The 14,073-nt window shown below is 42.9% G+C and overlaps 1 protein-coding gene across 1 annotated transcript in view; it reads right to left on the bottom strand.

The window, feature by feature from the left end:
- Nucleotides 1-6,637: 6,637 nt before the first annotated feature.
- The window catches only part of LOC311144076 (5-hydroxytryptamine receptor 2A-like), a gene marked incomplete at both ends in the record, with an annotated part of 42,436 nt that continues 35,000 nt past the window's right edge, over nucleotides 6,638-14,073 (bottom strand). Inside the window, one exon of the mRNA XM_084180030.1 lies at nucleotides 6,638-7,494. Coding sequence (XP_084036156.1) covers nucleotides 6,638-7,494 — 857 coding nt within the window. The remainder of the gene's footprint in view (nucleotides 7,495-14,073) is intronic.

Here is a 14,073-nt window from a genome sequence, read left to right as displayed (position 1 = left end):
AAGATTGCAGTCGTGTCTAAAAAACACTATTTTGCAAAAAAAACATATTTGTTTACCCTTTAGTGTGTGTACTTTATTGTATTTATACTTGGGATATCGCTTTTCAGCTGGAAAAGTTCAACAATCGGTGGAGGACGTCTTTAAGCATTGTGGTTGCACATAAGTAAAATATTCACATCTGAAACAAGTAAAAAACTGTCCTTCTCCTGAAATACTGGCCTGGTTAAGAAACACCCCATACAGCAGGGTCTCCTAAACCGTTTAAGCTGCAACCCTCCTTCTCAATTACTTTTAAAATGTCCTGATAAATAAAAAAAATTATAGGAATATATCCCCCAGACTTTAGCTGTTACAGAGGCTGGAACTAGCTGTGACCCACCAGCTGTGTAACACTGCTGTGAATAGAGCATTCAGAGTATCAAAACATACACTACCGGTCAAAAGTTTTAGAACACCTACTCATTCAAGCGTTTTTCTTTATTTTTACTATTTTCTACATTGTAGAATAATAGTGAAGATATCAAAACTATGAAATAACACATATGGAATCATGTAGTAACCAAAAAAGTGTTAAACAAATCTAAATATATTTTATATTTGAGATTCTTCAATAGTAACCCTTTGCCTTGATGACAGCTTTGCATACTCTTGGCATTCTCTCAACCAGCTTCATGAGGTAGTCACCTGGAATGCATTTCAATTAACAAGTGTGCCTTCTTAAAAGTTAATTTGTGGAATTTCTTTCCTTCTTAATGCGTTCAGTTGTGTTGTGACAAGGTAGAAGATAGCCCTATCTGGTAAAAGACCAAGTCCATATTACAGCAAGAACAGCTCAAATAAGCAAAGAGAAACAACAGTCCATCATTACTTTAAGACATGAAGGTCAGTCAATACAGACAATTTCAGGAACCTAGCAGTTAAGAGCGTTGGGCCTGTAACCAAAAGGTCGCTGGATCGAATCCCCAAGCCGATGTGTCCTTGAGCAAGGCACTTAACCCTAATTGCTCTTGTAAGTCGCTATGGATAAGAGCGTCTGCTAAATGACTATAACGTAACGTAAGTGCAGTCGTAAAAACCATCAAGCGCTATGATGAAACTGGCTCTCATGAGGACTGCCACAGGAATGGAAGACCCAGAGTTACCTCTGCTGCAGAGGATAAGTTCATTAGAGTTACCAGCCTCAGAAATTGCAGCCCAAATAAATGCTTCACAGAGTTCAAGTAACAGACACATCTCAACATCAACTGTTCAGAGGAGACTGTGTGAATCAGGCCTTCATGGTCGCATTGCTGTAAAGAAACCACTACTAAAGGACACCAATAATAAGAAGAGACTTGCTTGGGCCAAGAAACACGAGCAATTTACATTAGACCAGTGGACATTTGTCCTTTGGTCTGGAGTCCATATTGGAGATTTTTGGTTCCAACCGCCGTGTCTTCGTGAGACGCGGTATGGGTGAACGGATGATCTCCGCATGTGTATTTTCCACCGTAAAGCATGGAGGAGGAGGTGTTATGGTGTGGGGGTGCTTTGCTGGTGACACTGTCTGTGATTTATTTAGAATTCAAGGCACACTTAACCAGCATGGCTACCACAGCATTCTGCAGCGATACGCCATCCCATCTGGTTTGGGCTTAGTGGGACTATCATTTGTTTTTCAACAGGACAATGACCCAACACACCTCCAGGCTGTGTAAGGGCTATTTGACCACGAAGGAGAGTGATGGAGTGCTGCATCAGATGACCTGGCCTCCACAATCCCCCAACCTCAACCAAATTGAAATGGTTTGGGATGAGTCAGACCGCAGAGTGAAGGAAAAGCAGCCAACAAGTGCTCAGCATATGTGGGAACTCCTTCAAGACTGTTGGAAAAGCATTCCAGGTGTTAGGTTCTAAACAAACCGAGTAAAACTCACGGACGATTAGTGAAGCTCAACCAAGTTTATTCACCCACTGGGTCCCGCAGCTGCATAAGACAAAAAACATGTTCCAACCAACACATTTACTATATATATATATATATATATATATATATATATATATATAATCCAATTTAGGTGAACTCCTCCTTCCCTCTAAACATTACATCTTCATTGCTAGGCAGGAAGTTAAGTGATGTGGGTAATAAACTGTTTCTTCTCCCTCAATGTGACCTGACCTGACCTCAACCCCATTCCTCACTAATCCACAGCTCTCCACCCTTATCAATAACTGTAATCATGTGATTGCCTCTCTTTTAATCAGTACATTCCAGAGCCCCCTGGCTCCTATCCAACCTTAATTGACCCCACCATATACATTCCTCCTACAGGTAACCATTAACTTCTGGTGTATAAACCAGACTATGGCACTCCTCATGTCTCTAGTATAACTGATGATTAACAATATTTAAAGTTTAGAAATCCGAACCCATCACAGGTGAAGCTGGTTGAGAGAATGCCAAGAGTGTGCAAAGCTGTCATCAAGGCAAAGGGTGGCTATTTGAAGAATCTCAATGATCAAATATATCTTGATTTGTTTAAAACTTTTCTGGTTACTACATGATTCCATATGTGTTATTTCATAGTTTTGATGTCTTCATGATTATTCTACAATGTAGAAAATGGTAAAAAATTAAGAAAAACCCTTGAATGAGTAGGTGTTCTAAAACTTTTGACCGGTAGTGTATAGGGTAGAGAATAACCTGTCAGATTTCTGATGATAGCCTGTGGGTATCTGATGATAGCCTCTGGGCTCATAAAACTCTAGACATTTAAGTCTGTCACTGGAATGGAGCTGGGCTTCTCACTAGCTTATACGGAGAGACCTTGGAGCAATGACAGCATTGTAAGACTCTCCCCAGCTCTGCTCTACCTTAACGGTTATAGCAATTTTGCATACCTCCACTACTACTTAGCCAAAGTGCATTATTTGTATGTCAAATGGTTCCCTAGATGTTCAACTGGAGATACTGTATAGTACATATTGTATTAATACTGGGTACACTGGATACCAGACATAAATTGTGTTTCTGAAGGTGTAAAAGCATTATACATGTAAGCACATTGGAATTATTATCCTGTTTTGCTTTCTGAAAAGCATCCAATGGATCTTTGAATCTTTACTGTTTTTCTTCTCTTAGTAACCATGTGTGGATAAAGTGATGCTCCTCTTCTCTGTTGAGCACTGAAAACATTAGAGTGAAACACACTTGCCTGATTAAAGGTTTGTGTTACATTACCTCCCTGACAAAGACACAAATTACCTAATAAATTGACTGTGGTGTGTTTGTGTGTGTGTGTGTGTGGTTGTGTGTGTGTGTGGTGTGTCCCGAGTTCTGTGTGTCTGCAAACTCGCACGCACTCCCTTGAAGTTGTAACCAAACAATGAAACTGCCCACTGCTGACAATTACTTCATTGGTTGTTACCACATTGAGATGCTGTGCCTTCGTCAGCGACCCATCAGATCTTAGACAGCATAGTCATAGCACAACAAATCCCTTCAATAGACAGACTCTTTCTCTGAATGAAGGCACAAACGTATTGACTTGACACCCCATGTTGTCTGCAGGTTTGATGTTTGTTTATGGCTTGGCTTGTGCAAAGCTTGGTGGTTAGCCTACATTCAAGTACTGTGTGCCTCATTGAATACCACCTCATGATGTAGGACTGCCGGTCAATGACTGCCATAGGCCAGAGAGTGAAGTGGGTATTAAATTGTTCTTATTATGACAGCCGTGGAACTCAAGATATGTGCCATGCGTAGAGAGTGCGAAGTGACTGAAATTCCTACCAATACTGTAAATGGCACTACGAATTTGGTCTGAAATGTTTCCGTTTGTTACTGTTTGAAATGCCACTCTGTTTTTCAGTTATATTTTATTGCTGAGATTGAACATTGCTCATTGAGGTGTATTAAAATGCATATTGATATTTTTTCAGCATAAAATCCATACTGATATTAATACCTACTCCAAGCACTTTATATGAGTATTTCTTTTTCATTTCAGTTTGTTTTCACTTTTAATTGATACTAAAGTAAACACATTTGTCTATGGCAAGAGATTAAAAGGAATCGATTAAACTGCTATGCTGCTTTGAATATCCAAGCCAAATACACAAAAACTGTTTTCAGGAAAACAGCTTGAATGAGATGAATTAGAGATCAAAGCCCTTTATAGAAACAATAATTATTTATCCTCTGTGAGAACATTTTCAAAGGCTTATTGAAGTAAAGGATAAACACCTGAGCCTTGTTTAAAAAAGCATCACCTGCCATAATGATTGACACTAGGGTCACAGTAGCCAGCACTCTGACCGCATCTCTCTCTCTCTTTCTCTCTCTCTCTCTCTCTCTCTCTCTCTCTCTCTCTCTCTCTCTCTCTCTCTCTCTCTCTCTCTCTCTCTCTCTCTCTCTCTCTCTCTCTCTCTCTCTCTCTCTCTCTCTCTCTCATTCTTCCCTCCATCCCACTGACTGTCTTGTTTTCCCATTTTCAGTTTCTCTAGGTCTCCTACGCTCCTTTCTCCCCATTCTTAATCAGTCCCACTCTTTCTTACTTCCTCACTTAATCATTTCATAGACTGACACAAGCTCAGTCACTAAAAGAAACCACAGAGACTGGGATAGGAGCCTACCGTACTCTTTCTCCTCTCTCTTTCCCTCTCTCCTCATATTTCTAATTAATCCATCCCTTCTCCCCACCCAGCTATTGAAGGGATTCCAGAATAATTATTTAAATAATGTGACCTAAATTAAACCCCTGCAGCCCCTTCTTTTACCCCTCTTAACATTACCTTAGGTGGCCGTTACCATGATGTCATGATGTAAGACAGGGAGGACCATCTGGCCCCAGTCTACAGGCTGGGAATTGCCTTTGTTGTTATTAATGTATATGTTATGTAGTTATGTTAGGCTTCAACTTGTGTTAATTGGGCTTTTTTATTATTTCCCTGTGAGAATATACTCATGATCCCAGTGACATTTGCTTTTTTCTTCCTGGCTAATTACCCATTTCTAAATCATGATGGATCACCCAGGTATGGTTTTAAATGGTGAAGAAGTTAAAAGGATCAGAGCTGATGGCCTTCATGAATAATTTAGTGGTAAGTTGGGTAATTTCAATAAAGAGGGATCGGGGAGCATGACAGCTGGGTTTAGAGATAGGTAATGATGACAGTGAATGGTGTATGTGTGTGTGTGGTGCTTTAATAATTCTAATACATAGCAGCCATTGAGGACTGGCATTTCATGCCCCCACACACTACCTTCATGGATAGGATTCTCATACATTAATGATTATCATCATCATCATTATCTCATTTACGCTATAAGACACTTGAACAGACATGCACCCAAACAAGCACTCAAACAGGACAAGCAATTAGGGTGTGTGTGTGTGCACGTGTGTGCGTCTGTTTGAATGTGCGTGCATAAGTGTTATTGAACAACAAGTTTTATCCCCTTAGTGTTGGGGGATAAAACTCCTAAATGATATGTTCGTTTTTATGTGAAGAAAATGAACATCGCCCACACACTTAGACACTTTGCTTCTCCTTGGTCTACAGTTAAAAAACAGGTCCGCTTTGACCAGTCAGACATACACACTAAAATGACCACCACACACTCATAAAGGCTTCAATTTCTATTTGACTTTGATTGGAAAAAGAAATTCTCATTTGTGTCAAGAGAAAAAATGGACACCATCAAATACACAGAACTCTCTCCGCTGGAGTTAGAAGTGGTTACCCAGGCAACATCAACATTGTCTATGTTTATAAAAGAAGCATCAGTTCTATGCTTAAGTAGGGTTGAGATCAGAGGACCTGGTGGTAGAGTGGCGATGGTGGGTTCCCTATGAAAAAGTGGGAGGGTTTATAACAACAGATCACATCAATCATAGGTACAACAACACTTAGTGCAAATGAGTCCCACGCCTTTACAAGGAAGGTCCTTTAGCCCCCTGAGCTATGCCTAGGAATCTCTCAACATATACATCTTCATTAGCCTACATCCCACCAGTACACATTTCTGTATTTTTATACTGCATGAAGGAAACACAAGAAAACACAAAAATGTGCTCTGTCTCTTCAGGTAATGACAACAAAAACCCACATTTATTTATGGACGGGCACAATGTATATACACAAATATATATTTGTATATGGTGTATGATAGCTTAGGTACCAGTACGTTTGGTTAACATTCCACTCCTTGACGTGTCATTGTGAAACATCTTTGGCACACAAGGAGTGGAATGTTAGCTAAACAGACTGGTACCCAAGCTAGGTGTATGAAAATATTTGGGGAAATGTATCCCCTCGTACCCCCTGGCTGTTGCTGATAATTTAGCATTAGCTCAGTTGTTCTCTTCTGGTGTTACTAGTTTAAGTGTTTGTGAGGCAGGCTGTGTCTTTTCCTCTCGCTGTACTTCCTGCTTCCTACAGCTTATCGCTGTATTCACGCGTGGACAGATTTTGACGGGAGTGGACCCTCTCGCTTTGCGTATTCCTCTCTGGCATGAGTCTCACCACAGAGCTACTGAGCATGTTCCAGCACAGGAACCCCCTTTCCAAAGGTTTCCCTCCCAAAACAAGGCGAGATTGTGATCAAAACCCTGCACATCTCACTAGGATTATGGGAGATTCAGTCCTTACAGGCTCACACACAGCTGATGCTCTCATCTTGGTCCCTGGGTGCCTTGTCGTTGTCTGAGTTTGATTTGGTCCTTACCAGGGCTCGTAAGGAGTCCCTGGGTCCTCCACCACTTTGGGCCCCATTCCTGAGGGAACCCATTTCCTCCAGGGGCAGGTGGGTGGAGTTATAGGCCAGTGGAGGGATGGTGTTAACCAACATGAGCTGCAGAGGCTTCCTCTCTGGGCTGTACTGGCAGCGTACATAGCGGGAGAAGGCTGCACGGTACGTCTTGTTGAACAGAGTGTATACCAGAGGGTTGACGGCTGAGGAGAGGTATCCCACCCACACGAACACATTCAGCAGCCCCCCCATCACCCGTGGATCACAGTTCACGGGGTCGCACACCACTGCCAGCACGTTGGTGATGAAGAAAGGACACCACATGACCACGAACAGGAAGAAGACCACACCCAGGACCTTGGTGGCCTTCTGCTCATTGCTGATTGACTGCATTGTACGACGCCCGTACCGCGGGTCCACCCCGGCCCCGCCGACTCCTCCTCCCACCCCTCCTGTGTCACGGCTGAGCGAACGCCTGAAGAAGAGCTTCTCTGAGGAGAGCGAGGACTGTGGGAAGAAGCCCAGGGTCAGGGTGGTGCTCCACTTGGGCCGGGGCACCAGCTGGTCCAGGCAGAGGGTAGCCTCGTTCTGCAGGGCGCTGATGGTGAGGAAGTAGGTGACCACCATGATGGTGAGGGGGATGAAGAAGGCCACGAAGGAGCCCACCAGAACGAAACTGTCGTCTGTCAGCAGGCAGCTGCCATCTTTAAATACCTTGGTGTGGTCCCGCAGGCCTAGGACAGGGATGGGCATGGAGATACCTACAGAGAGACACAGAGAGAAGTTATTTTGGTGTGAGGTTTGCGTGTGTTCCACTTCTTGAGATTTCAAAGTAATTTTCTACAGCTTGTCTCTGCCTAAACCATAGCACTGTGGCGCTTCAAGATTGTACCAGTAATATCAAAAAGTAAAAAAAGTCAACAATCATAGCGCACCTGTTGCTCATTCCCACCGTAAATCAATCCACCAGGGCAGGATCCTCTTGCATTATTAATGCAATAGTCCTCATATCACCACTGTCTGCCCACCAGGACAGATAAACCCTGCAATTTCCCCTCACTGACCCAGCACTATTATCATTAGCGGCCAATAACTGGATTTGGGAGAGAGAGGGACAGAAGCATCTGGAGCCATTCACTATGGCTTTCATCCCCATAGCAACACAGTTAGATGCAGAGACCCTAATGCCCTCAGGGAGGAAGTGCAACTGGCCTGACACTGACAGACATTTTGGGGTTCAGAGTAGGAAAATAGACAGGGAATTAAAATCACATCACTTTAGGCATGGGTAACAGATTCAATTATTTATTACCTCCCATTTGCAAGTATACTGAACAAAAATATAAACGCAACATGCCACCATTTCAAAGATTTGACTGAGTTACAGTTCATATGAGGAAATCAGTCAATTGAAATAAATTCATCAGGCCCTAATCTATGGATTTGACTGGGAATACAGACAATGCATCTGCTGGTCACAGATATCTTTACAAAAATGGGCCTTAGGATCTCGTCACGGTATTTTTGTGCATTCAAATTGCCAGCGATAAAATGCAATTGTGTTTGTTGTCCGTAGCTTATGCCTGCCCATACCATAACCCCACTGCCTCCATGGGGCGCTCTGTTTACAACGTTGACATCAGCAAACCACTCGCCCACACGGCGCAATACACGTGGTCTGCAGTTGTGATGCCGGTTGGACGTACTGCCACATTCTCTAAAACGATGTTGGAGGCGGCCTATGGTAGAAATGAACATTCAATTCTCTGGCAACAGCTTTGGTGGACATTCCTGCAGTCAGCATGCCAATTGCACGCTCCCTCAAAACTTGAGACATCTGTGGCATTGTATTGTGTTACAAAACTGCACATTTTAGAGTGACCTTTTATTGTCCCCATCACAAGGGGCATCGTTGTAATGATCATGCTGTTGAATCTGCTTCTTGATATGCCACACTTGTCAGTTGGATGGATTATCTTGGCAAATGTTCAGAGAAATAAGCTTTTTGTGCGTATGGAACATTTCTGGGATCTTTTATTTACAGCTCATGAAACATGGGACCAACACTCTACATGTTGCTTTTATATTTTTGTTCAGTGTACATTAGCATATTTCTCAAATTCTGTCTGGTCTGGCATCCTGATCTGAAGGAATTAAATAGTCCCTCGTTTTATTACACATTCATGACTTTGCTTGGAAGAAGGATGAGACTTAAACTCAGGAGTCATTTTCGGGGTTAGGGTGGGTTATACGTCCTAAACGACTGCTCTGAAATGACTATTTCCTTGCTCTTCCTCTCTGGGCCTATGAAAGCTATGTTCTCCTGGTAGGTTGGGGTAGTGTTGGGTTATTATTGTAGACTATACACACACACACACACACACACACTACACTGACACTCTCACACAAAACCCACACACATTCACTACATACGCACAAACACTTTCACACTCATCATATGCTGCTGCTACTCTGTTCTTGATTTTACTCATATTATTATAAATCCGGATGCCTAGTCACTTTACCCTGCCTTCATGTACATATCTACCTCAAATACGTCATACACTTGCACATTGATCTGGTACTGGTACTCCCTGTTTCTAGCTTAATTATTGTGTATTTTATTCCTCTTGTGTTACTATTTAAATGTTTTATTTATATATTTTTTAAACTCTGCATTGTAGGGAAGGGCTTGTAAGAAAGCATTTCACAGTAAAGTCTACCACCGTTGTATTCGGCACATTTGACAAATACAATTTGATTCGATTTTCTGACAAGGCTCCAGTCAGTATTTTTATTGTCATATTTAGGAGGCCAAAAATCCATCATCATGCCTGTATACCCAGAATCCAGAAATAATCAAAAGATAAGTTTTGTCTGCGTTTTTATTCGCCCTGGTGACCTCCTCCCACTTGGCACACACTGGTTAAATCAATGTTGTTTCCACGTAATTTTAATGAAATTACCTGGAACCAACGTGGAATAGATGTTGAATTGACGTCTGTGCCCAGTGGGCCCCATCTAAAGATATACAGTGCATTTGGAAAGTATTCAGACCCCTTCCCTTTTTCCACATTTTGTTACGTTACAGCCTTATTCTAAAATTGATTAAATTGTTTTTTCCCCTCATCAATCTACACACAATACCCCATAATGACAAATCAGAAACAGGTTTTTTGAAAATGTATTAAAAATACAAATGGAAATATTACATTTACATAAGTATTCAGACCCTTTACTCAGTACTTTGTTGAAGCACCTTTGGCAGCGATTACAGCCTCGAGTCGTCTTGGGGACTTTCTCCAATTATTTTTAATTTTTTAAAATTCATTTAGCAGACGCTCTTATCCAGAGCGACTTACAGTTAGTGAGTGCATACATTTTCATACTGGCCCCCCGTGGGAATCGAACCCACAACCCTGGCGTTGCAAACGCCATGCTCTACCAACTGAGCTACACGGGACTACATGTGATCTTCTCTGCAGATCCTCTCAAGTTCTGTCAGGTTGGTTGGGGAGCGTCGCTGCACAGCTATTTTCAGGTCTCTCCAGAGATGTTCGATTGGGTTAAAGTCCAGGCTCTGGCTGGCCACTCAAACTCCAAGCGGGCCGTCATATGCCTTTTACTGAGGAGTGGCTTCCATCTGGCCACTCTACCATAAAGGCCTGATTGGTGGAGTGCTGCAGAGATGGTTGTCCTTCTTGGAGGTTCTCCCATCTCCACCGAGGAACTCTGGAGCTCTGTCAGAGTGACCATCAGGTTCTTGGTCACCTCCCTGACCAAGGCCCTTCTCCCCCGATTCCTCAGTTTGGCCGGGTGGCCAGCTCTAGGAAGAGTCTTGGTGGTTCCAAACTTCTTCCATTTAACAGTGATGGAGTCCACTGTGTTCTTGGGTACCTTCAATGCTGCAGAAATGTTTTGGTACCCTTCCCCAGATCTGTGCCTCGACACAATCGTGTCTCGGAGCTCTACGGACAATTCCTTCGACCTCATGGCTTGGTTTTTGCTCTGACATGCACGGTCAACTGTGGGACCTTATATAGACAGGTGTGTGCCTTCCAAATCATGTCCAATAAATTACATTTACCACAGGTGGACTCTAATCAAGTTGTAGAAACATTTCAAGGATGATCAATGGAAACAGGATGCACCTGAGCTCAATTTCGAGTCGCATAGCAAAGGGTCTGAATACTTATGTAAGTAAAGTATTTCAGTTTTTTATTTTTGTTATAAATTAGCAAAAGGTTCTAAAAACTAGTTTTTTGCTTCGTCATTATGGGTATTGTGTGTAGATTGATGACGAAAAAAAAATATTGTATCGATTTTAGAATAAGGCTGTAACATTACAAAATGTGGAAAAAGGGAAGGGGTCTGAATACATTCCGAATGCACTATATAGAGGGGGTTGAGACTAAAAGGAGAGAGAAAGCTGAAGTTTTTCTTCGAGTTGGTCTTTTCTTAACCAGGGAGGGAATGTCATGAACTATTTTTGGCTGACTTAGAGAAAGAGTTAGTTTTTCTGTAGCTACTGCGTTTGTTGAAATCCAGGGCATGTTTAAAGGATGAACCAAGACATACCTGAAATGCAGAAAAGCAATCGCGTCAAGAGCACTTTGGAAATTCAGGAAGTTGAGAAAGAGACATCTGCTTGTGTGGGTTGGGATGTGGAGGCAGCTGACATATAGTCAAGACAATCTTCTGCTATCCAGATGGCCATGGAACCCTGAATCAATCATATGACTCAAGTCCAACATTTCATCATATAATGTGTATTAACATCATATATGATGTTAATATTCCTTCTACTCTGTTGTTATCCCCCCCATCACGTATCTTTACTCCATTCCTCCCTAGTATTAAAGGTTGTTTGGACTAGCTTCACGTTGCCCTGGGTGTGTGTTAAGTGTTTTCTGTAGAGCAGAGCAGCAGCACATCCAGCCCAGCAGTTGGAGACCGACCAAAGAACACATACCTGATCCAGACATCTCAACCATCTCTGCCATGTTTCCACACTAACACGTCCACACCAGAACCACAGATACAAAGAGCTCCGGGTTGGAGAACACACTAGACTCAGACCTAGGATCAGTTCACCCTTCCCAAAACATGAGCTTAACCCCAGGAAGAAGAATAAATCCTAAACTGACCTTAGGTCAGTATCTCTGCTCTGTAGGAGCAATTTGCTCCTACTCCAATAAACACAGCTCAGCTAATTATATCTCCATATTTGCCCCCAAAAATGTGTGCCAGTTTCATTAACATGGAACTGTTGATGCCAACATGTACATTGTTACGGCTTTGGTTATTGCGTGTTTCTTTGTTTGAGGAAACTATAGCTCAGTTTGTCTGAAGGGAGAGAAATAGCTCCGGGGGAGGCCTTCAGTCTCTGTCTTTCAGACCAACACTGAGGCACAATACATTACAGAGATACAGGAAGCTGTAGGAAGCTCCTTAATGATTCAATGGGAAAGAAAATGACTGCTGGTTTCAAAGACCAAATAGTAGTATTATTTAATTGAGCTTGGCGGTCTTACAAAAGTTATCTTGTTTGACATGAAAAGTTAATAACGTCCTGGTCATGGCCCAGGAACTTTCCTTGGTCATGGCGGGGTGAGGTGGGTGTGAGTGTGTGGACTCGTGCATATGAGTTTGTTAGAGCGTAATGTGTGTACGTACAGTATTTGTTATGTGTACAGGATGAGGTGTGTGTGTACGTGTAGATGTGTATGTGTGGGGTTTTGTAAGGTCTTCAGCGATATCTCTCTGTGGTAGCAGTCTTGTGCAATAGGCTGGGCAGTAGCAGCACTGTGTTCCAGGGTTTGTTTAACAGCATACATCATCTCAGTTCTGTGTAACATCACAGAGTGGGGGATGAGACATAACATGTAGATAAGCAGCAGTGACATACATCATCTTATTTAATTTGCAGGCAGCAGCGTATCATATTATAGCGCTCTGCCTGGGACCTGGAACCTGTGGAATGGTGAGTCATATCGGGAGTTAATTCCTCCCAACGTTGTGTGTTGTCTCTCTCTGCTTCCCTGGTTCTATGTGACATTGTCCCTCCCTGCCTCCCTGGGTCTCTACACAGCATGACTGGATCATTAGTGGTTGTATTGAGGCATTGGTTGAGGCAATATAAAGGAGCCACACAAGTCATTGACTACAGCTCAGCGTTCAACACCATAGTGCCCTCCAAGCTCATCACTAAGCTAAGGACCCTGGGACTGAACGCCTCCCTCTGCAACTGGATCCTGGACTTCCTGACTGGATGTCCGCATGTGGTGAGGTTAGGCAACAACACATCCGCCACGCTGACCCTCAACACGGGGGCCCCTCAGGGGTGTGTGCTTAGTCCCCTCCTGTACTCCCTGTTCACCCACGACTGCGTGGCCGTGCACAACTCCAACACCATCATTAAGTTTTCTGATGACATGACGGTGGTAGGCCTGATCAGCCTATATGGAGGAGGTCAGAGATCTGGCAGTGTGGGGCCAGGACAACAACCTCTCCCTCAATGTCAGCAAGACAAAGGAGCTGATCGTGGACTACAGGAAACGGAGTGCCGAGCACACATATCGACAGGGCTTAAGTGGAGCGGGTGTCCACATCACTAAGGACCTGTCATGGTCCAAATACACCAGCACAGTCGTGAAGAGGGCACGACAATGCCTCTTAACCCTCAGGAGGCTGAAAAGATTTGGCATGGGCCCTCAGATCCTCAAAAAGTTCTACACTTGCACCTTTGAGAGCATCTTGCCTGGCTGCATCACCACTTGGTATGGCAACTGCTTGGCATCTGACCGCAAGGCGCTACAGAGGGTAGTGCATATTTTTTGTCACTGGCCTACACACAATACCCCATAATGTCAAAGAGGAATTATGTTTATTGAAAATTCCCCAATTAATTAGAAATGAAAAGCTGAAATCTCTCCATTCAATATGTACTCTACCCCTTTGTGATGGCAAGCCTAAATAAATAAACATTTGCTTAACAAGTCGTCACATAATAAGTTGCATGGACTCACTCTGTGTGCAATAATGGTGTTTAACATGATTTTTTGAATGACTACATTATCTCTGTACCCCACACATACAATTATCTGTAAGGTCCCTCAGTCGAGCAGTGAATTTCAAACACAGATTCAACCACAAAGACCAGGGAGTTTTCAATGCCCCGCAATGAAGGGCACCTATTGGTAGATGGGTACAAAAAAACTGACATTGAATATCCCTTTGAGCATGGTGAAGTTATTAATTACATTTTTGGATGGTGTATTAATACACCCAGTCACTGCAAAGATACAGTCGTCCTTCCTAACTCACTTGCTGCTCAGGGA

Source organism: Coregonus lavaretus, assembly GCF_964263955.1.
Source record: "Coregonus lavaretus genome assembly, chromosome: 16".
In the NCBI taxonomy this organism is placed as follows: domain Eukaryota; kingdom Metazoa; phylum Chordata; class Actinopteri; order Salmoniformes; family Salmonidae; genus Coregonus; species Coregonus lavaretus.
The sequence above is the reverse complement of the archived record's forward strand: the minus strand, read 5'-3'. Positions and strand labels throughout refer to the sequence as shown.